Below are 24,071 nucleotides of genomic sequence, written 5' to 3'. Positions count from 1 at the left end.
AGTATCACATTTTAAGAGGAATGAATTCATAGAAGAAATATTTGTGGGACATGGAGAGGTTGCCCTTGGAGGAGGGAAGTTCCTGACCACGACACTCATGCCTAGGAGCTATCCCATGGCAAGGGGGCAGAACCTGGTGTGCCCCCACAGAAGAAAGAGGACCAGAGAAGGGAAACACTGGAGGGGCAGATTTTGGCTGAAAATAAAGGACTTCCAACAGGCAGTGACTCACTGGTCCCCAAGATGCACCAAGCCCCATCACAAGAGGTGTGCTGGCAGGAGCAGGGACATCCCGAGCTGAGGCCCTAAATAAGGGATTTTATACCCAGGGCGCAGGGCTGGCTCTAAGGCAGTCGCAGCTCTGACCCTGTGATCCTAGGAGTGAGTCTGTGGTTCCAGGCCCTGGAGCTCCTCCTCTCCCGGGGTTCTGTTCTGTTCTGACACCACCATCCAAGACCCTATGAGCTGAAGCGGACTGTGCCAGGCATGTTGCTCCATGTTCTTTCTCACATAATCCTTGCCACATGCCATCTAGGCGATATTGTTCATTGTTATTCCATTTTACAGGTGAGAAAATTGAGGCTCAGAGAGGCCAAGTAGCCTCACCAGAGTCAGAGCTGGGACATGCGACCTGGGCTTGAAACCAGGCCTACCAGACTCCAAGGCCGTCCCGCCTCGGCCGGTCTGATTCCAATATCCTGTGGTCCCAAGATTCTTTTTGTGGCCTGAAACCACAGTTCTTCCCCTGGGGGTGGACCACAGGGCCCCCACTGCCACCACAGCCTGGCCCCTGCCCAACCACAGCCCCCACCCTGGCCTTACCACAGTCGGCTCTGTGGTTTCCCGAACACTCTCCACCTAGAACAGCTTTGACCATAATGGTTCCCAGGAGAGGTTGTTGGTCAATTCTCCTTGCCTGGTTCTCAATTTCTTCTAAAAAGGAAGGTGGCTGAGGTCCCAGGGGGGCCGTGGGCTGCCCCTCCCCAAAGGACCTGCATGTTGATCTCACACTCTGGCCATAGTACATCATTTCAGCTTAATTTTATTTTCTCTTATAAATGGGCACAGCACGGGAAGTGTTAAAAAAGAAAAAAAAAACAATCAAACAAAAAACAAAAACAAACCCAAACAGTTCCTTCACAAGGCTGGGACAGGTGTGTCCCCACAGCGAGACAGGCACCTGGGTCTCTTTTTCAGTCTTTTTCCTCCGCTTTACCTTATTTAAAGTTTTGGCCGTGAACTCAGGACAGGTACGGTTAATAAACAAGTTATGGGGAGAGAGAGGGCAGGGAAGGTCTGGGGGAGGGAAGGACAAACTCCCACCCACCCCAGGTTGGGTTCTTGGAGGGCTCTGTACAGGAGAAAGGACGCACAGGAGGGACACTGTCTTCAGGGGGCTCTCTGGAGCCACGCTGCCTACGAAAAATATTTACATGCATTCACCACGCTGGGGTCAGGGGCTTGGAGCTGCCAGGTCAGCACCTGGGAGATGCCGGGGCCATCGGTCCTTAGATGGCGACGCTGGGGCCCAGTCTCCACGTCTCTGTAAATCTGTATACAGTCTGTGGGCTTCTATTTACAGGCTGGAGGCCAGGGAAGCAAGTCCAGGGTGGTGGCTGTCAGAAGAAATTCAGGAGAGCCGAGGAGGTGGTGGCCACGCCCGCCCCAAGAAGCAGAGATGAGTCTGCTCCCTGTGCCCAGGGCCCCAGCCTAGAAGCCCGGACAGATGGCTCTGCCAACCCCAGGGGGCTCCAGCCTGAGCACTGCAAGCCACTGCCCGCAGACCTGCCTGGCCCAGCCCTGCCCACCATCCACCCGCCTCCAGCGAACAGGGGCACCAGCCTTTCGGGAGCGGTATCCCCTGTGGTCCCCTGGGGAGACAACCTGGGCTCTAGAAGTCACAGCTGGGGGGTGGGCCCAACCCCCAACTTCCTAGGCCCCAGCCTGCCTAGTGTTCTCTGGTAGCCGAGGCCCCAGAGAGATTCTCAAGCTGTACAACCTCCTTCTCCTTTGGAATTGGCCGTGCTTCCAGGAAATGCCAGGGCCCTGTAGGACCCCCTCCCCAGGAGCACTGGGGTGTCTGGGGACCTATTTGGGCAGGCCCTGCATGCATCACACCATGTGCCCAGGCAGGGTATGGCCCCGCACCCACATTGCACCTCGGAGAGTGCCAGCTCGCCCTTGGAACCGACCTCACTCTCATGGGTCCAGGCTGGACCCATGCAGGCCACTCCAGTCAGCCTAAATTCAGCTCGTCCATCCTGTGCTGGACTCGCCCTCACCACGGGCTCCAGCCCCGGACAGAAGCTGCGCCCACTGCTGGGTCTCCTACCCCCGTCCCAGCATCCCTGGGCTTCCCTGGGCTGCCCCCCAGGTCCTCTCTCCTCCATGCTTCCTGGTTTCTCAGCCTTGGCCTGCCCAGGCCTTCTCACCAGAGCTGCTGTCCCCAAGGCAGCAGCCCACCAGGGAGCAGGGGAGAGGGAGACTGGGACTTTGGTCTCCCCCTCCCCCAGCCCTTCTGCTCCAGGGATGACTGAGGCCAGGTCACCTCCAACGGACGGTGGACCCGGGATGCCTCCTCCCACTCCCACCCTCCCAAAGGCTGGGGCCAGCTAGGTCCCTCACAAGACTCCAGGCCCTGCCAGGAGGCGCATGGGGTCTGAAAGATGGAGCCCCAGCCTGGAAGTAGGATGGTGGAAAAGACAGGCCGTGGAAGCTTCCTGGAACCTCACCCTCACCACCCACCCCTCACCCTGCAGAAGTCTGGTGCCAGGGAGTCTTGAAAAGGGAACAGAAATAAAACCTGGGTTCCTGACTTTCATCTGGGTTGCGGGTGAGGGGTGGGGGTGTGAGCCCCAGCTGACGACAACTCAGACCATATGCCTTGGCTCCAAGGGCCCCTGCTAAGTACATCCCCCAAAATGTGTTGTGACCCCACAAGTAAAATATCTACGGAAGTGACCCCACTTGCAAAGGTAACAAAGAAGGGGGAGGCGGGCCAGGGCCTATGACACTCCCGCGCCCCCGCTCTCAGCCCCCTTCCTGGGGCAGTGCGGCTGGATGCGCTGCTCCCAGCTTCCATCCGTCCAGCTGCAGCCAGGAGAACCACCAGGTTGTTAGGCCAAATGAGCGGGCAGGTGTCCTCGGGCAGGGCCCAGGGTGACCCCAGGGTGGGGGTGAGGTGGGCCTGGGGCCCAGGGGAGAGGGTGCAGAGGGCCCAGGTGGCAGGCCCACCCTCACAGGCACTTTGGAGACTTGTGTCCTGGGAGGCAGAGTCAGCCCCCAGCTCAGAGCCGGAGGGGGATGCAGGGAGACCAGGAGCCAGACTATAGGCTCCCTCCCCACCCGGGGCCTCTGGCCCCGGGAGGCCCAAGCCCCCTCCCCAGCCCGAGGCCGAATTCCAGGAATCAGCCTGCCTTCCTCAGCAAGGCTCCCAGCTAGCTGGGGACTGGTCCCGAACCAACCCCTTTGCAGGCCACGGAGGGGAGGAAAGCAGGCAGGGCTGAAGCCAGGCCCGGCTGGAGTGCCCTGAGGGGGCTTGTGGCAACAGCCCCCCACACCACACTTTATTCTGAAAAAGGCCCACTTGTCATCCTCCAGTGTGAGAGCAGGGCTGTGAGGGGTGAGATTGTGCATCCAGGTGGGATTGTGTCTGACACGCCGGGGTTGGTGGCAGTGTGGTTGGTGTGGGTGTCATGGCGAGGACTGAGTGTCACAGGGCAACTCAGGGGACCCAATATGGGCTGAGTGTTCCGGCCTGATTACACCCTCCCCAGTGAGCCTGAAAGCTGGAGACACGTGTGTGGTGCCGGCGGGCAGGGGGGGGCGGGCAGGGGGGACAGAGAGGGAGGCAGGCCACACTGTCACCACTGGGTGACGATGGTTAGTGACTTGCATTGCCACAAGCTTTTGGGGTCGTGTGAGAAACACGTGTGAATAAACATCTTTGGAAGAATGTGTGTGTCTGTAACATGTCTTGATTGGCTGGGTAGTCAGGGTTGTGTATGATTTTTGTCATTGCACGCTTTTGTCTCTGTGTGTGACAACATGTGTGACCGTGTGGGAGACAGTGTCTGTGCAGAGTCCACTCTCGAGAGGGAGGTCCAAGCAGCCCAGCTCCTCCTCACCAGTGGCTGCCAGGGCGCCCTCGGGAAGCCAATTCCTCAGGGGCAGACTGGGGAGGAGGTGAAGCCTGTGGGTGCATGTGTATCGGGCAGCAGTGAGGGGAGAATGACCCCACAACCCTAGAGAGGCCAGAATAAAACAGGCTGGTGACAAGGGATACCCTCCCACCCAGGCAGAGAGGGGCCCTGGGACAGGAGCGCAAGGTTGTGGTGTCTTGATGATTTCAAGGGCTGAGCTTGCCAAATGCTTGTCCTGGAAACCAGCCTGAGTGCCTCTCTGCCCCTAAAAGGAGACCTCAGCCAGCCCTGTGGGGCCAGGTTGGGGCTCAAGCCCCACCCCTTCTTCCACCAGCCAATCAGGAGCTTCCTTCCTCCTGTCCATCTGACATGAGGTCCTGAAGCCCCAGGCTGGTGGGGGACAAGAGATGAGCTCGTAAGGGCACAGTCTGGGGCAGATGGCAGTGCCCCCTGTCCCCTGGGGAAGATCTGGCAGTCTGGGCAGACCTTGGGTGGGCAGGCAGAGATGAACTGGGGCCAGGCTTCCTCCCAGGCCCAGTCCCAGGCCACAGCTGGTGGGGCCGGACTGGGGACTGGGCGGAGGGGTGGCGCTGAGGCTACGGGGAGGCACTGTGGCTCCGCTAGGCGTAGAACTCCTCCTGCTTGTCAGGCTTCTGGTACGTGACGCTTGCCTGCTTAGGCTCCTCCAGCGTGTAGCTGCCCTCGTCCTTCTTCTTCATGCGGTAGATGAGCAGCGTGACCAAGAAGGCGGCGAAGAGGGCGCCCACCACCCCACCCACAATCACAGCTGTGGAGGAAGAAGGCAGAAGTCAAGGGCCAGAGGTGTGGGATGAGCTTAGAGCTGGGGAGAGGGCAGAGGGTCCCGGGGGTGGGGGCAAGAGTGGGGAGAGGGCTGGGAGCCTAGAACCTGAGACTGGAGTTGGAGTCATTTCACTACCACCAGCACTGGCTGCCATTTACAGCTCTGCTGCGGTCTGGCTCTGTTCTAGTCGCCTAACGCACACTAACTCATCAAATCCTCATACAGTGCTAATAAGCGAGGTGCTATGGTCCTCGTCAAATGTACGATGCCACGGGTCGGAAGATGTTCCAGTGTTTTATACACCATCAGGAAAGAAAAACTCTGCCAACTAAACTTTGACAGACCCCAACTACAGAAGAGTTACCATATGAAGAAATGTGCACTGAGAATTGATTAAGTGCAAAATGATTATCCCCCCAGATGAGGAAAAGGGAGCCTGGAGAGGGGAAAGACCTGCCCCAGGCCATATTCCTCCTAAGTGGGGAGCAGCGCTTGGACCACGCGTCCAGAGACTCATCAGGAGATGGGCCAGGGCAGGGCCTCAGGCCGGCATCAAGGGTGGGGGCAGGTCAAGCCAAAGGATGGGGTCAGAGATTAGGATCCAGGGGGTAAGGTCCAGGAGGAGTCAGCCAGCATGGCTCAGAGAAGCAGGGGTCAAGGTCACAGTCTGAGGAGGGGTCAAAGGGCACTGGGGAAAGCGCTGGAGATAGGATAAAGTCAACGTCAGACCCTGGGATGGAGGAAGGTCAGGGAGGAAATGGAGGGTGGATCCTGGGGGTCAAGTCCCCCACTTTCCTTCCCTAGGAAACTAGGCCCCTAGGAATCTCAGCCCTGACCTCCCTCCTGGGCTCCTAGAGGGCAAACTGAGGCCCAAACAGCCGCCCCACTCTGGGCTCCTCCCGGGCCCCACGCCTCACCTACGAGCACCTCCTTCCGCTCCAGGATGCTCTTCTGTGGCAGCTGAGCCGCCGAGCTGCCCGAGTCGATGGCATTGTCCAGGAGGCCAGGACCTGGGCGGGCACCCTTGGGCAGTGTCCCAGGTGGAGGTGACGGCTTGGCCGCAGCCCCGCCCACGGCCACCACCTCGTTGGCTCTGTCTGGCTGCGTGGTCTCTTCCTCCGGCAGCTCAAAGTCCCCGCTGGGCCCCCCGCTCACCGGCACCTCTGCCTCATCCCGGATGGTGGTCAGGAAGGACTCTGGAGTTGGCGTCTGCAGGGAGGGTAGAATGAGCCCAGGAGCCAGACCCCAACGCCCACTGCCTCAGGGCAGCCACACACAAGCCCACCCCTACTACTCCTCTTCCCCGCGAGGCTAACACTAAGCACTCACTATGCGCCAGGCACTGTGCTAAGCACATTAGGAGCATTTTACCCTACAACATCCCCATGAAGGTGGTACTATTACCCCCAATTTACAGAGCAGGAAATAGGCTCAGAGAGGGTCTATGACTTGCCCAAGGACACACAGCTAGTAAGTGGTAGAAGCAGAACTAAAATCCAGATCTATCCAACTCCACCATCTGTGTTTCTACTCACTATACTACACTACCTCTGTTCTCACCTGGCCACATCCTGCCCCTCCCATCTCTGTCATTTCCCCCTCCAGCTGCTGTTTAGGGACTGCTGGATGCCGCTGTTATGTACTCAGGTCTGGGGTAGAGATGAGTCCCCAAGCCTGGAAGTCAGTCCAGGAGCACAACCTGCAGAGTACGATGCCCCTCGGGGTCAGGTGTCCAGGCAACCAGCCCAGGGACCACGTGGAGGCAGGACCAGAGCTGGGATCGGGGCAGGGATGTAGGCACTTCACAGATGGGTGTGGAGAGGATGGACCTGATGTCCAGGCCCAGGAGAGACCGTGAGCAGAGGCTGCACCATCGACCTGCTCTCCGTGCCCCATCGCTGTCGCCCCTTCCTGCTTGCCCAGGTGTCTGGGAAACACCAGGCTGCCCCGGCTGCCCAGAGGAGCCGAGGGCAGGGCCTGCGTCCTGCTGGGGCTGCTGGGTGTCAGAGGAGCGGACGCTGACCCGAAGGCAGCTCCACAGCCTGAGGGTCCTCTGTGAGGCCGGCTGCCAAGGGCAATCAATGTCTCCACGTCCACTCCTCGCCCAGTGTACCCAGAAGGGACCAGGCTGCCTCTCCCATCTCCTTGCTCCCGTCCCAGCATGTCTGACATCTTCATCCTCTCCCCTGGATCCCCTACCCCGACCCAGAATACCCCAGACACACAAGCCTGGCTCTGGAGCCAACGGCCGAGTTTAAATCCTGACTCTGCCATTGCTGGCTGTGAAGCCTTGGGAGAGCGGCCTCAGCTGCAAAAGGAGGATGACGGCAGTGCCCCCCATGCTCCCGCCCCCACCGTGGGGTGGGCGTGAGGGAGAGAGGAGACGGCACAGGGAAAATGCTCGGCGCTGAGCTGCCACCCAGGCGGCACCCTGCAAACACGAACTCCCAGAAATCCTCTCCTAGTGCCCGCTCTTAACCACCCTCAGACTAATAATAATAACCACCACGACATTATTAACAAGAGCGAAACTTTGACTACCGCCAGGGCGCTCGGGATGTGTCAGGAAACTTAAGTCTCACCACACTATGATTTGCATCCTATCATCGTCTCCCTTTCACAGATAAGAAAATAGAGATATAGAAAGGATCGGTGACTTCCTGAAGTCACATGGCTGAAAAGTGGCAGTGGGAGAATCGCAATCCAGGCTGCCTGAGCGGCTCCTGAGTCTGTGCTCTTAACCTGAACACACAGACCCTGGCCCCCTACCACCAACACACGCACTCACCCATTCCTTCTCCATCAATGTCTTGTCCCAACATGCTAAGACCCACGGCTGGTCCCTCTTCCATCCCCATCCATCTCGACTTCTGTCCTCATCCTGTGACTCACCCCCTGCCTTGGCCCTCCGGTCACATCCCTCTCTCACCCTCCCCATCCCTGTCTGACTCATCTGCAGAACCTCCTGGTCTTCACCCCTGCCCAGCTCCCTCCTCCCTCCCCCAGACCCTCACCCACCCTTCTCCGCCCTCACTCCGTGTCCTCTCCCAACCCCCTCACCTGAGCCACCTCCGTGGGTCCAGGGGCAGTGGTCCTCAGGGGCAGGGTGCTCCTCTCAGGGATGTCAGGCTCCTGGGTGGTGGCTGGCCTGGGAAGGGCCCTTGGTCTGGAGGTAGCTGTGCTGACCAGCCTGGGTGTTGGGGCCTCCGTGTCCAGGACAGCCACCGTGGTGGGAGGTGAGGGCGCCGCTGCGGTGGTGGCCCGGGCCGTGGCTGCCGTGGTCAGTGGAAGAGGCAGAAGCCTCCGTATGCCGGTGGTCCTTACAACAGAGGTGGTGGCTGTGGAAGGGGGAGCCGCAGGGATGCTAGAGGCAGCGGTGGCCACTGTGGCGGGCACCGTGGCCACCGTCGGGGCCCCTGTGGTTGTGGCAGCAGTGGTAGCCGTGGGAGTGGAGATGGTGGTGGCTCTCTGGCTGGGCTCTTCTGGGACCTCTGTCACCACTGGGGGCCTGGTGGCTGGCTCTGGGGTGGGGCGCTCAGCAGGGAGCTCTTCAAACGGGGTGCCCACAGGCTGGATGTCCATGGTGGGCAGCACAGCGGGTGTGGTGGACACTGCCAGGGCCACATCTGGGCTGAACCGCATGGCTGTCTCAAGGCCCGACTCCTGCTCGAAGTCTGAGGGGGTGGAGAGAGGAGAGAGCTAGGGAGCCGGGTGATTGTGGAGGAAATGAGGATCCCATGTAAGCAATGGCCATCAAGATTGGGGGCTCCAGACCCTCACTCTTTGCACAATTTCCCCAGGACAGGATGAGAGAAACGAGGAAGGCACAGTCTGGCCAAAGGTTACCAGTTGGCTGATGGCTGGTGGATGTCCCCCAACTCCTCTTTTCCTAGCCAAAAATGCTCTAGGGGCCACCTCTTCCGGGAAGTCTTCCCTGACTATTCCAGCTCACCCAGGCTGGAGCTTCTAGCAGGTTGAATCCAGGCGGTGGTAACTAAAGGCCTAGTGGCTGCAAATCTCACTGGAAGTTGAGGAGAGCAGGAGAGTGGCATTCTGGGAACAGTCAGACCTGGGTGCACCCTACCATGAGCACAAGGTGGTGGGTACATGAAGGGCTCCCCTGGAGGCACAGGGAGAGGTCAAAAGGAAGAACAAGCCCTTCCTCCAGGGGAATGCTTGAGCAATCTGGCCGACTCAAAGCCAGGACAGTGGAGGGACTTGGGAGGAAATGAGGAGAGAGAAACAGAGAAGCCAGAGCCAGCCCCGGGGGCCTGAGCCAGGTGAGGGGGGGTGGAGGAGCCAGGGAGGTTTGGGAGTAGAGACAGGACCCATCAGAGATGGATTTTACAAAGATTAACTCGCAAGAGGCATAAAGGAGTGGCTAAAAGGGGGAGAGTAGAGGCAGGAGGCGGCGGGTGGCCAGTTCCACGACATGTGGACCTCCTACCATCTCGTCAGACCTGTCCTGTCCCCTCAGTGGGCTCAATCTCAGCATACACACCCTTTTTAGAACTCCCTCTCTGTGCCAGACCCCGACGTGCTATGCTGAGGCCTTCTAGAGGCTCTGAGAAGAAGGTGTACTTATCACCATTCACAGATAAGAATACAGAGACTCAGAGAAGGAAAGCGGCCAAAAGCGGCACTGCTGTTAAGTGGCAAGGCGGGGATTCGAACTCGTGCATCTCTCTCATCTCACTACTCCGCAGGCCTTTCCTAGTCCCAGGCACTACTGGCGGCACCTGCCCTTGTCCATCACTGCCCTAACTCCGCCCTTGGCCACAGCTGATTGGACTAGAGGGGGGCACCTGACCCAAGCTGGGCCAATCAAATCGTCTCTATTAAGGATTTGCCACTAAGCTGAGAAACGGCTGCTCAATTCCTCCAAGCGGTTGGAACAGTACTGAAAACTGGGTTACTGAGGGGCGTCTGTGTCCCCGAGCAGGCGGGAGGTCTGCAGGGAGACCCAAGCAGTGCGCACAGAGATGCAGAGACAGAAACCGTGGGGGGCTGGGAGCCCTGCTTCCGCCTCCAGGAAGATCTTGGGCTCCTGTTCCCTGCGATCGAAGCCTCAGGTGGGCCCTGGGGGCAGCTGGCAGTGCCACACGACTGACACGCAGGGAAAGGGAAGGGGAGGTACTTACAGCCCGAGCCCGACCCCGAGTAGAGGTCGTCCAGCTCATCATCCGGGAAGGGGTCGTCGTCCCCGGAGCCCTCGAGGTCCACGGGCCTCTCAAAGTTCTCACTGCGCCAGCGCTGAGCCTGGGAAGGGCAGAGTGGGGCACGGGGCTCAGCGCCTGAGGCCAGCAGCCTGGACACGCCCAGAGGGACGACAGACACGCTCATGGGCCGAGTGACAACCGAGGGACGGCATTAGGTGTGGCCTCCACGTGGGCAGAGAGCCAGGGTAGACCTGATTACTACCTCCCCCCAACCCAGGGGCCAGGGTAGCAGCCCCATCTTCCTGCTGACAGCCACCACTGGGGACTCCTGGTCACTGCCCGATCCCAATCAGAACCCTTGGGAGGCAGAACCGGGTTTAGAGCCAGAAGGCTGGGTCTGGGTCCTGGCTCCATCTGTACTAAATGTGTGTCCTGGGGCAGTTGCTCAGTCTCTCCATGCCTCAGTCTACTCATTACTCTTAAGCAGATAGTACCTGCCTCAGCGGGCGGTTGTGAGCATGCAGCGTGCTCATATGTGTGCGGTGCTGAGTGCACCTGGTATGCAGCAGGTGCTCAGCACAGGTCAGCATTACTCTCCGTGTGGCCAGCGTCATCCGCCCCATTCCACAGAGAGAACTGAGGCCCAGTTGCCCCAGGTCACCACAGAGCACGGGACGCGATGAGATTCAGACTCTGCTGGGGACCCGAAGTCTCACATCTCAAAATCCCAAAGGCAGGGCAACTTGTCCCATCACAGAGACATGGGTGTTGGGGAGGTGTGCGGCTCTGGGAGGGAAGCTCCTTGGATAAGGGGGTGGGGAGTGCAGGCTCCAGGCCTGGCCCTGGGTCCTCCCTGAAACGAAGTCAGCCCCTCCCTCCAGCTCCCCAGAGAGTATCTCAAGGCTGAGTCAACTCAGAGCCTGGATGTCACTCCCACTTCCGCCACGAAGGTCTCCAGGGAGGCAGGAGGGGTGAGAGGGGCTTCTCCCAGGGCCCAGAGTCAGAACCTGGGAAGGCAGCGAGCTCGGGCTCCTGGGTCCAGACTGTCCCTCCCCACTGCAGGCCTGGGCGGAGAGCCAGCACTAATGACATCCAAGACAGGAGTGCAAGCCCCTGGGAGGGGCAGGCTTGGCCCAACACCCAGCCACACCTTTGACCCTGGTCCCAGACTGAGCCCAGCCACAGTCCCTGCCCCTGTGAGCTTTCTGGAGGAAGGTGAGATTGACTCCTGGTGCTCAGATCTGAAGGATTAGCACTTGGGTCTTAAACAGTTGAAATAAAGAGAGAAAGATATCTCCAACAGAAGGAATGGAATAAGCAAAGGCTCCCAGGAAGTACAGCCTGTGCTCTCAGACCTGGCCCTGCCCGCACTCCAGCCTCACCCAGGGTCTGCACCCCCTTCAATCGCTGGATTCCAGCTACCTAGGCCCCTTTCTGATCCTGGAACAGAAAAGTTTCTGTTCCACCCAGTCTCTCCTGCCTCTTTCACTCATGCTGTTCTCTCTGCCTGGAACACTCTTCCTCCCCGTCCCCTCATCCTCCAACTTTTTTCCTCTCTCATGTCTTTTGAGAAGCCCTCCTACTTTGATCTTCCAGAGCCTCTTGTGCTTCTGAATTCACATCGCTCACTCCTCATGAGTGTGTCTGCTTAGGTGTGTACTTGGTCAGTGACCGCCCACCCCCGCTAGACTCTCCCTCGATGGAGGCAGGACCGTATCTGCACATAGTAGGTATTCAGGCAATATCTGTCAAGGAATGGGCTGGACTTGGAAGATGTGAGTAGTTCCCGGGCAGGGGTGGGGCAGGGGCAGCCTGGAGCTGAGGCTGGGGAAGCTCCAGCACAGAAGGCAGTCAGTGCCCGGCTGCCGACTCTGTCTTGGAAATTGGTCATTTTTCATCCTGACTGCACATCAGAATATTGTGAAAACTGAACTCTGGTTCAGCAGGTCTGAGGTGGAGTCTGAGCACCTGCATTGTTTGACTGACGTGGGGAGCCATGGAAGGTGTGTGAGCAGGAGAGGGGCTGGATCGGCACTGCATTCTGCGCCCAGCTTCTCACACCCCCACCCCAACAGGCTCCCTTCTGGAGTTCATACAGAGCTAGAGAGGATCCCGATGCTGGCTTCCTGCCCCAGCCCCGACCACCTGTTCCAAAGCCCTATCCAGGCAGGCCAGGGCAGGAGGCCAGGGCAGGGAGCCAGGAGATTCACCCCCACACCCCACCCCTGTTACCACACACGCAGGCACACACGCACACACACAGTCTCAAAGTAATGAATTAATCAGTATTTACTTGCTACCAGTGAGTCATGGAGTGGAACAATTAGTGTAATTGCTCCCGTGACTAATTGCTGGGTCTTCCTCCGTTTTAGACATTCCAGGAGCTCAGAGCAGCCATCATCCAACTTCCCCCAGCTCCCGACTCTGCCCCCACCACCCCAGGCCCCGGGTGAGGGAGCTAGGAGGCTCCCCACACTACCAGCCTCCACAAGCTGAGCCAGCTGGAGTCCCTTGGGGACTTTCTGCTCAGTCCTTGGACAAGCAGCCTAAAGCCAGAGACGTGCAGCTCCTGCTCAGAGCCACACAGCAGGAGGGAGACTGAGCAGGGACCAGGGCTCAGGCTCCCGATCCTGGGCGGGGCCGTCTTTCCATCCTTCCAGGCAGGCCAGGGAGTGGCTGGGAGACCTTTAGCTGGGAGGAGGGGTTCTAAGAAGTCTGTGGTCCCTGGGGACGCCCAAACTGGGGTAAACAGGGGGGCCAAAAGAGGGAGTCCTCATGATTCCTCTGTGACCAGTGCCACACATCAGCCCCTGATACCCTGCTCCCAGAAAGGCCTTTACAAATCCAAAAACCCCCCCAAAGCCACACGGACCCTTGAAATGATGTACCCAGAGACACAGAGAGAACATATAGACACCCTGACAGACACTCACCTAAAGGCAGCCACAGATTGGCACCACGGGTTGGCGTGCCTTTGGGTGCAAATAGGCACGTGCATGGGGGGCGGGCCCTGGGTGGGGGCGCATGCTGTGCTGCTCTGAGGCTCAGAGACAAGCATGGAGCCTCCTGTGAACCCATCAGCCTCCACTCAGGTAGCTCTCACCTAGATACTATTCATCCTGAGCTCAGTAGCCATCGACATGACAACCGTTACCATGACGACCATCTCCTCCATGCTAAGGACCAGGAGCTCCAGCTCCCCACAGAGATGGGGGGGGCAGGAGAGGGAGAGATGGTGGAGGAACAGAGAGGATGAGCGGGAGGGGGGAGGGCAGAGACACGGGATGGAGAGGCAGGGACAGAGGGAAGCCAGGGTCAGAGGGGCACAGGGCGGGGGGAGGCAGGGAGTAGGGAGAGGTGGGAGGACTCCGTGTGCAAGAGAAAGGAGAGAATGCGAGAGTGGGAGGCAGAGGGAGAGAATTCTCTCACATCTTAATTTAGCCTCACGCTCATCAGATAAAGCTGGGGAAGGGGCCACCACAGTGATTTTCCAAACCTGCATCCAAGAGAACATTCTTTCTAAATAATAAGCAGCCCCCAGACAGGGTGGAGGGAGGGGTGGCCAATAAGCCAGTCACCCTTGAACTTGCCCTGGGAAGCTTAATGCTGGGGACACCTGCGACCTGTGGGGGTTGGGGGCAGGGTGTAGAACGCCATCTTGCCCAGCACCCCCCAGAGCCACCTGAGTGCCAGTTCTAGCCCTCCCTGGGCCTGCGGGGGGCCAGGGCTCAGGGGGCCTCCCAGGAACACGACAGGGGTGCTGGTAGCTGCAGCTCCCAGGGAGACAGCGAGGAGACAGGAGAGAGCTGGGGGCAGGGAACTGAGCCTGGGAGGCAGCAGGGAAAGCCTCAGAAGTCACCAAGTGCCACAGGAGGATGGTGACAAACAGGCTTTGACCCCCAAATGACCTCTCTATTTGCATAATTCCATGCATAATTAGCATAATTAGCCATACCATTCCCTTAAAGGAGAACTGAATCCAAATGCCCCAGGACCCCATGGCCTCCCCCTGACCCTCACTGCGCCTCCTCCAGGTAAACTCACACCCTCCTACGCCTGATAAACACATCCACACACACACAACACACACACACACACTGCAGCTAACAGACAATCCAGCCCGACACCTTAATGCACACACTACACACTGTGGCACACACACAGCCATGCCCCACAAAAACACACAGCTAGGGCCGGCCCCGTGGCTTAGCAGTTAAGTGCGCGCGCTCTGCTACTGGCGGCCTGGGTTCGGATCCCGGGCGCGCACTGACGCACCGCTTCTCCAGCCATGCTGAGGCAGCGTCCCACATACAGCAACTAGAAGGATGTGCAACTATGACATACAACTATCTATTGCGGCTTTGGGGGAAAAAAAAGGAGGAGGATTGGCAATAGATGTTAGCTCAGAGCCGGTCTTCCTCAGCAAAAAGAGAAGGATTAGCACGGATGTTAGCTCAGGGCTGACCTTCCTCACAAAAAAAAAAAACAAAAAACAAAAACACAGCTATACACACACAGCCGGCTTACACACACACACAATTACGAGCAACATTTACCAACCCCAACCTGTGCGCCCACCTCAGCTCACAGACAATACAGCCTGGCACAAACCATCACAGGCTCACCCGTGCACTACACTCCCGGCTGCACACACACACCTGGGGTACCCACAGACACACAGCTGCACCCTTCTCCTCACCTAACACGCACCCCGGCTGCCCCACACAAACCTCAGCCAAATCTCATAACCACATGGGTGGCACACACCCACCCATCCCCATGCCCAAGCGTGTTCCTTAATCACACATCACTGCACACACCCCCAGGCAGGGCCACCCTCGGACTCTGACACAAACCTCACAACTTGTAGACACGCTTTTCTCACACTCACATTCCCCACACGCACCGCACACAGACTCAGGGCACTGGCCAGCGAGCACGCCCACCACAGAAGCCCCTGAACCTTCTGCTTCCTGGGAGCAGACACCCAGCTGGAGGCTCCTCGAGCAGCTGCTAAAGGTCTGAGCTCCCCAGGGGAGCCGCTGAGGGTCCTCAGGGACCTCTGCGCACCACAGCTGGGGGCCTGCCCAAGTCACCTGTGCCGCCTCCTTCAATCATCGCAGCCCCCCCAGAGTTTTATACCCCCATTTCACAGAGGCAGACACCGAGGCTGGGCTCTAGAATTGAGGCATGAGCACGGGTCCTTATCTCTGGAATCCCTGCCCTGAGCACTCCAGGGCCGCCCCCGACCCGCTGCTTGTCCAGTGCTCCTGTACCTGTGACCACAGCCCCACTCACTCAGCCTCACTCAGATCTGCACAGCCTCAGCTCAGATCTACCCACAGCCATCCACACGCACCCAGTGTGCACACGTGCCGTACACACACTCTAGCACATGGCACAGACACGGCGTGCTCTCAAACACCCACTCCACCCACGGGTCCCAGAACAGGCACCCACCACATCACACATACGTCCCACTCTCAGATGCCCCTGATACCTGCACTCCCCAGGCCCCTACACACACGCGCACCATGCACATGCGCCATGCACACTTTCCCTCCTGGGTACACACAAGCACACACAACACCAGGGTGAAACATGGCACCCTTCCCAATGGGCTGACACGCCCCTGCAGCTCTTCCCCCTACACCTGTGAGCACAGCCCCCCTCACTCACCACCCACCCCTGCCCGATCCTCTCCATGGAGCTTTAGGGCAGCTGGGATGGGTGCAGGACCCAAATCAGCTGGATGCCAGCCGAGTCTCCTCTCTCCCACAGCCCTCACTCTGAGTGTAGGTAACGTGTTCAGGGAGAACGCCTGGGCATCTCCTCTGCCCCCAGCCTCCTTCCAAGACCAGGGGAAAGCCCAGCCCCCACCACCTGCTCTCCCCCATCAGGAGCCTTCCCAGAGAAACAGGACAGCACAGAGGTTAAGCCAGAATGAATCAGCCCCTCCCCTTGCGACCCGTCCCGTCGGGCATCAGGCAGGCCACTGAGTCTCTGCGCACCTCAGTTTTCTCATCTGTAAAATGGGGATGATAATAATGGTGCATAGCTCACACAGCTGCTGCAAGAATCAAATAAGATCATGCAGGTAACGGGCTAAGCACAGGACCCAACACCTAGAGCTGAATAAATAAATGAGGCCACAGTTATTGCCAGTTATATGTTAATATTTCTATTATTATCTCTGAAGGCTCTATCTCATTTAAGCCTCACCATCCTCATGGGGGAAGCAGAATCAGGATGATCACACCCATGCTGCAGATGAAGCTATATTCATGCCCAGAGAGGCTAAGTGCCATTGCCAAGGCCACACATCAGGGGAGAGTGCAGAGAGAGAAAGAGAGAGAGGTTGGATGGGGGGAGAAAGGGCGAGTTACAGAAACAGACACAGACACACAAATTAGGTCAGCTGGCAGGGGGCCAGGAGCCCAGCACTCCTGTGTGGTGCTAATCATGCCGCAAAAGCTAAGAATAAACTCAAGTATAATTAATTCTGCCCGAGCTTCCTTCCCCACATCAGCCAGACTCAGGCTCCACTCTCCTGGTGACCAGAGGCAATGTGAGCAGGCGTTGGGAGTCCAGTTTTAGGTTCAGACAGTCTTGGGTTCAAGTCCAGCTCTGCTTACTTGCTGGGTGACTCCGGGCAAGTTACTTAACCTCTCTGAGCCTCTGTTTGGTTAAATGGGGACAACAATACATACTTCATAGAGCTATTGTGAGAATCAAGTGAGATGATGCACCAGAAGTACTCATGCTGCCCAGCACACAGTCAGCACTCAGTAGGCATTTGTTGCTATTACTGGGGCTCATGTGTCCCACCTCAGGCCTCACCTTAAGGCTAAACTAGGCCTGAATGATCACTGAGTTCAACTCTCCCTTCCTACAGATGTGAGAATTGAGGCCCAGGGAGGGAAAGACTTGCACCATCCCCACCTCTGATAAGAGGGTTGGGTGCTGGAGAATTAGCCTGCCAAGGAGCACTCAGAGAGGTCAAGTGATTTGTCCAAAGACACACAGCAGCTTATCGACTAGCTCCTGGAAGCAGGGTGGTCTCAGCAGAGCCCTTTGGATGCCTACAGGCTCTGTCCCCACCAGTCCCCGTCCCCGTCCCCAAAAGGCCCTCAGGCCTGTGAGAACTCGGTGCCTCTCACGCTCACTAGCTCCAACCCAGAGACCCAGAGCGTCCGCGCAGGAATGTGGGCCGGGGCCAGGCCCTGGGCAGCAGGACAGCCAAGGGGGCTACACAATGGGACCTGGACCGGGAAGGGGGACGCCTCGGTCTCCGCCCCTCACCCGTCCACAGCTGCCCTGGCTGGGAACCCAGCGCCCGCCACATTCACTGGCTGCTGGTGGGGTGAGGGGCACGGAGGCTGCATCTGCTGGGGAGGGGGCCCCAGAGCCCAGGTCCCAGAGGGCAGAGGGCCTGGGGAGGAGCAGGGTGAGGAGGGGCAGAGAAGGCCAGGCTGAACTTGACGGGCCTCCCCACCAAAAACATATCAGCAAGGCCCAGACGCACACACTGTGGCTGACACACCCACGTACACACACTCAGATCTTCCACAAGGGCAGCTCAGAGCACAGGAAACACCCCTTCGGGCCCATGCCATCTCAGCCAACCGCTCTGCAAAGGGCATCCCGGCCCCATGTCACATTCCACCATCAGCTCCAGCCCAGCCCCTCCGCCACCTTCTCCACTGCCACCCCTGTGCTCCCACCATCCTCCGCAGAGTCCCCCCTCCCCACGGCGGCACTGCCCCCCTCCATGCCCACCCCGGAGAGAGCAGGCAGCGTCCCAGCTCAGGAGGCCACAGCCTCTGAGACGCATACAAGTCCCCTCCCTTCTCCACACTTCCATCACCCCATTTGTAAACCAACAGTCGAGCTGGATGCTCTAAGTGCCTTTCTGATTCTGACACTCAGCATCCAAGAATTCAGCCCTCAGGTCAAAGAGAGGCAGCGTAGTGTGAGCTAGAGAAAAGCGGAAACAACCCACATTCCCAACAACAGGGGACTAGTTAAATAGGTGAGGGCACAGCCACAACATGGAATATTACACAGCCATCAATAATTGTGTTTTCACGAGTCCTCGCAGTCTAACTGTCAGATCATTAAAAGGCACAAACGCCTAACAGAAGGCTTTTCTTTTTTAACTTGTTTCAAAGAATATTTAAGGACACGGAAGAATGTACACCTGGTTGTCAGGAGGCGAGCTGGCCTGGCTGTGCATCGGCTCACACAGACGGTTCTGTCTCTCAATGCTTGGGTGACCCTGGGCAGGGACTCGACTCTCTGGGCCTGGTTTTCCTCGTAAACAAAGATAACAACACCCACCTCGTGGGGTTCACGGGAGGAGACCCCGTGTACCCACACATTAACAAACTGCTCGATAAATGTTGGCTATTAATACTATTATCATCATTAAGTTTAAAAATAGGTTACCAGGGCCGGCCCCGTGGCTTAGCGGTTAGGTGCACGCGCTCCGCTACTGGCGGCCCGGGTTCGGATCCCGGGCACGCACCGATGCACCGCTTCTCTGGCCATGCTGAGGCCACGTCCCACATACAGCAATTAGAAGGATGTGCAACTATGACATACAACTATCTACTGGGGCTTTGGGGAGAAAAAGGAGGAGGACTGGCAATAGATGTTAGCTCAGAGCCAGTCTTCCTCAGCAAAAAGAGGAGGATTGGCATGGATGTTAGCTCAGGGCTGATCTTCCTCACAAAAATAAATAAATAAAAAATAAAAAAATAGGTTACCAAAAAAAATACGTAGAACTTGCTCCTGTTTTAGTGAACTCACTACCAAAGTGAATTCTAAACACTGAATTCCATGAAAGGTTCCCAGAGGCTCTCTCCAGGCAGTGGGATTACAGGGTTTTTTGTTTTTTCTCAGTACCTGTGTGCATTTTCCCAATTTTCTATGATAAACTCAGAGCACTTTTATTATTAGAAACAGCACGTGCTTTCTGAGTCCGTGGCCCTGCCCTTGTTTGGCCTGTGAAACCCCTCGGCCCCTTCGTTCTGCTGAGACCCCACTGGGACGGGTCCTGAGGCACTTCAGGAGCAAACAGTGACCGACAGAAAGGAAAGGAACACAAAGTCTCCGAGGGAGCTGGCAGGCCCTCGGCCCGGTGCCTACGCAGCTGCGCCTCACCGCAGACGGGCCGGCTTGGCAGGGCCCAGCTCCCTCCCCTGGCATCAACCGGGCTGGCAGCCACATTGGCCCACCGGGCCCAGACGCCTCCCCCGCCCGCCTGCTTCTCCTACCAGCCGGGTTCCTGGCCCCACCATCCCTGCCAGTCCCCGTCGGGGTGCAGGATGGACCCCTACAGCTGACCGCCTGTCACCTCCGCCTGGACAGAGGGTGGCAGGGCAACCCTGGGAAAACCAGCCCCTCCTCAATCCAGGGCTGGGCCGCCCGTCACCACTCCATCAATTCCAGCCACCTGCCCTCTAGCGTCACCCTCTCGGCCACCCTGACTCATGCTGTTCATTTATTCCTGTCCCCAAGCTCCTGCCTGAGAGCAGGACCACCCACTGAGGCCCCGTTTCCAGACTCAGCAGCCTACTCTCCCAGCTGCCCACCCCCCACGCTCCTCCCACACTAAACCCTTTATGGTTCTAGAAAAGGCGGGGCTCTTTCGGGCCTTCCACGTGCTGTTCCTGTTTTCTGGAACACCCTTCCCATCTCTGCCTGGCCAGCACCTACTCAATCCATTAGTCAGTACAGGCAGTATTTATCAAGCACCTACTGTGTGCGAGGGGCTATTCCAGGCACTCAGGGGCCCACAGTCGGCAGAATATCTATGTCGTCACGAAACTCAGCGAGCCCAACACCACCTCCTCTGCGAGGCCTCCACACGACGACCACTCGCCTGGTCTGAATCAGGAAGTCCCTTCTTGGGGACTCCAGCTCCACTGTGTTGTTCTTATCAGGGGAGGAGAGGCCCCCAACCATGCTCCCGTCACTGCGACGGGCCTTCTACCAGATCTCACTGAGCCCACTCGGCCACCCGGGAAGCAGATGAGGAGACAGAGGCTGTTAAGCCACCAAGGGGGCACAGCAGGATTTGGACTCTAGCCTCACTGACACCAGATGACGTGCTCTGAGAACCCCTGAGAATGCATGCAGGGATCCCAGTGTCTGACAAGACACTCATTTCACCAGCGTGTTTCTGGAGGAGGCCTGGGGCCATTCCATCCCTTACCATGAGCAACAGCTGGAGCCACCATGCAGGGAGCACTCACACTGCCCCTTATAGGCACACTGCCTCATCTCTCGTCACAAACATCTTACCGGTGAGGGATTATTACTCCCATTTCACAGATGGGCAAACCAAAGTTCAGAGAGGGGAAGCAACTGGCCCAAAGTCACACAGCAATGGGGCCAGATTTGAACCCAGGATTAGTTGAACCCCAGGACCATGCCCTTTGTGTGCAGTGCATACCTACTCCCAGCCCTCACCAGTCTCCCCCACCAGAAGCTCCTCAAGGGTGGGGTAAGCATCAGAGTCCACACACAGCCCCGTCCCCCCCAGCCCTATGCACAGAGACAGGCTGACTGAATGTCTGGGAGTGAGCAGAAATGGAGGACAACTCCCGCTCCCATGACAGGTGGCCTGGCTCAGATGAGCAGCCCCACCCACCACCCCACAACTCACCAGCACGTGCCGCTGAGACTGAGTCTCCAGGCTCTGCGACCGTCCCTGCCAACAAAGGCCCGGTCCCTCCTGGGGCCTGCAAGTCTCCAAGGGACAAACCGGTGTGGGGTTAGGTATTCCAGTCCCGGCTTCCAGAGAGCCCTAGTCAAGTCCCTTCACCTCCCCGGGCCTCAGTCTGCCCTCCTACAGAATGGGGTCAATGATTTCCAGCACACAGAGACCAGCTGTGACGGCGCTGAGCAGTTAGTGGGTGCTGGGACATGACACGGTGTCCCTACCCAAAGCTCACCTCCTCAGAGAGGCCCTCCCTGACCACCAACTCCACCTGAGTGACCGCCCCACACCCCGCCACTCCGTCAACACCAGGGTCATGTCCCACAGCTCCCCACCACCTCAGAGGAACTTGTTTATTTACTTCCTAATGTCTAATGTCTGTCTCCCCTCCAACAGCCCTGGGGGCTGTGCCTGGGATACAGTTGGCCTCCACTAATATCTGTTCAGTGACAGCTGTGAATGGGACACCCCTGCAGATGCATGTCACCCACCTCCTGCCCCATCACTCTGTGATCCCGGGCAGGGCCCTGTCCTCTGCCTCAGTCTCCCCATGTGTAAAACCAGGAGGTTGGACAAAGGTCCTCTCTGGTCCCTCCAAAGTCCAACCAGGAGGACTCCAACTGAGCTGGGAGGAGGGAAGAGAAACTGAGACTGATCCCAGCATTTTTCATAAAATGACTATGCAAATTATATGCAAAAACATGCAGATGAGCAGGCTCCCAGTGGCGCCTACAATTCTGGCCACTTTACAACCAAGCCTGGGCTGGCAGGAAAGTAGCATGTACCGAGCACCTACTAAATGCCTCACTGATGGAGCAGGTGATGTGGGCCTCCTTACTCTGTAGACCCAGAGAGGCCAAGAGACTTGCTGGAGGTCACAGAGAGCCCAAGTGGAGACTCAGGATGGAGCTGAGAGGGGCAGGCAGGGGGGAGCGGGGCCTGGTGGGGGGGGGGGCTGGGAGAGCAGACGGAGGCTCCAGTGTAGTCCACAGGACCTGAGGGAGGGCAAGCTCAAAGGGCACAGGGACCTTCAGCCTGATCTTGGGGGCCACCTGAAGCCAGGTGAGAGGGTTCCAGGGACCTCACCAGCCCTGGGGTTCCGCTGGGCCTCCAGGAAACTGAACAGACCCTGCTGGCATCAGCCCGAAGCAGGCCCCACCCTGCCAGCTGTGCTGGGACACCACACAGCTCTGACATCCTCCCCAAAGCCTCCCCAGGCACGTGCCGGCACACACCCCGAGAACACACAACACACACACACCCAAAGTGTCCCCATCTGTGTGTGAGTGAGTGTGTCCAGCCTCCTGAGGAGTCGGGCTATGGTCCCCCTCACCCTCCCATTTGCTGGGTTATTTATAACCAGCACAAACTCACACGCAGTGGAGATTCGACTCCCCACCCCCCGCCCAGGACTATCCCACTGGCTTCTGAGCTGCTCCCCTTCAAAGGGACGGAACGAGCCAGACTCATGTAGTGTGAGCCATGGGGGCCTCCAAGGCCACCGCTACCATCGCCCAGGTGGGAAACTGAGGCACAGAGCAAGGAGTCAGACAAAAAAACTGGGGGAGGGACTGGCAGAGACCCCAGAGGCCTGCCTCCAGCCCACGATGACAGTCTGTGACACACAGGTGAGGTCAGGAAAGGGAGGGGGCAGATGGATGGCCATCTCCATAGCTATACCCCAGTATCCTCATCCCCCCAGAGTCCTGGGAGATAGGCGGGGCCTCGCAATGGGCAGGGTCTCTGAAGCTAGATTGCTTGAGTCCAAATCCCAGCACTGGCCCTCAGCAGCTGGGTGACCCTGGGCAAGTAAGTCCACCTCTCTGAGCCTCAGTTTCTTCTCCTACAAAATGGGCATAATAATAGAACTGATCTCAAAGCGTTGAGAGGATTAAATGAGATGATGCAAACAGGCTCTCAGCCCAGAGCCTGGCTACCTCTTGGCTGGGTGACCTTGGGGCAAGCTGCCTGGCTTGAGCCTCAAGTTCTCCCATCTGCAAATGGGACAACAACACAGCCCAGAGGGTCATGAGGACTGAAGCAAAGGTTCTGACACACAGTAGGTGGTCAGCACACACACATTCCTCTGCTCTCAGGGGGCCCCATGACTCCTGAGCACCCCCAGATTCCCCCCTTGATAATCTTTATCTCCCGTCACTAACCACATGCAGCTTTTAGATACTGTGTCACTGAATCTTCTAAACAGCTTCTCAAGGGAGAAATTCTGTCCCCAGTTTTGTAATGAGCACCCTGCCTCGTCAAAGACAGATGTTCTATAAATACCTGCGGGATGAGTGGATACAGCAATGAATGTGATCAGAAAGTCAGAAAATAACAGGTGTTGGTGAGGATGTGGAGAAATCGGAACCCTCACCCCAGCGGTGGAAATGGAAAATGGTGCAGCCCAACAGTCTGGCAGTTCCTCAAAAGGTTGAACACAGAGTTACCATATGACGCAGCCATTCCAGTCCGAGGGTATATACCCAAAAGAAGTGAAAACATACGTCCACACATTTTTTAAAAATAGCAGCATTATTCATAATCGCCAAAAAATGGAAATAACACAAATGTTCATCAACTGATAGATGGATACATAAAAGATGGTATGTCCATACAATGGAATATTATTCAACAAAAAAAGAAATGAAGTACTGGGGGCCGGGCCGGTGGCACAAGCAGTTAAGTGCGTGCGCTTCGCTGCGGCGGCCCAGGGTTCACAGGTGCGGATCCCGGGGGCACACTGACGCACCGCTCGTCATGCCATGCTGTGGCGGCGTCCCATATAAAGTGGAGGAAGATGGGCATGGATGTTAGCCCAGGGCCAGTCTTCCTCAGCAAAAAAAAGAGGAGGATTGGCAGATGTTAGCTCAGTGCTGATCTTCTTCACAATAAAAAAAAAATGAGGTACTGATACGTGCTACCACATGGATGAACCTTGAAAACATTACGCTAAGTGAAAGAAGCCCGTCACAAGGACCACATATTGTATGATTTCACTTATATGAAATGTCCGGGATAGGCAAATCCATCCAGACAGAAAGTAGATTAGTGATTGCTCAGGGCTGGCCGACTGGGAAGAAATGAGGAGGGACTGCTAATGGGTACAGGATTTCTTTTTGGGGAGATAAAAATGTATAAAATTGGTGACGGTTGTACAACTCTGTAAATTTATTAAAAACCATTGAATTATACACTTTAGGTGGGTGAATTGTATGGTATATGAGTTAAATCTCAATAAAGCC

At 57.4% G+C, this 24,071-nt stretch overlaps 1 protein-coding gene across 1 annotated transcript in view; it reads right to left on the bottom strand.

Moving 5' to 3' along the window:
* Positions 1 to 1,026: 1,026 nt before the first annotated feature.
* SDC3 (syndecan 3) overlaps positions 1,027 to 24,071 on the bottom strand; it is a 39,020-nt gene continuing 15,975 nt past the window's right edge. Inside the window, exons 2-5 of the mRNA XM_087447085.1 lie at positions 10,086 to 10,203; positions 8,005 to 8,618; positions 5,862 to 6,153; positions 1,027 to 4,929 (exon numbers count right to left, since the gene is read on the bottom strand). Of these exons, the coding sequence (XP_087303211.1) occupies positions 4,763 to 4,929; positions 5,862 to 6,153; positions 8,005 to 8,618; positions 10,086 to 10,203 (1,191 nt within the window). The 3' untranslated portion in view covers positions 1,027 to 4,762. The remainder of the gene's footprint in view (positions 4,930 to 5,861; positions 6,154 to 8,004; positions 8,619 to 10,085; positions 10,204 to 24,071) is intronic.

The sequence above is a fragment of the Ceratotherium simum genome, chromosome 22, assembly GCF_057802395.1.
Source record: "Ceratotherium simum simum isolate JZ-2026a chromosome 22, ASM5780239v1, whole genome shotgun sequence".
Lineage (NCBI taxonomy): Eukaryota > Metazoa > Chordata > Mammalia > Perissodactyla > Rhinocerotidae > Ceratotherium > Ceratotherium simum.
Note: the sequence above shows the minus strand (reverse complement) of the source record. Positions and strands in the feature narration are given on the sequence as shown.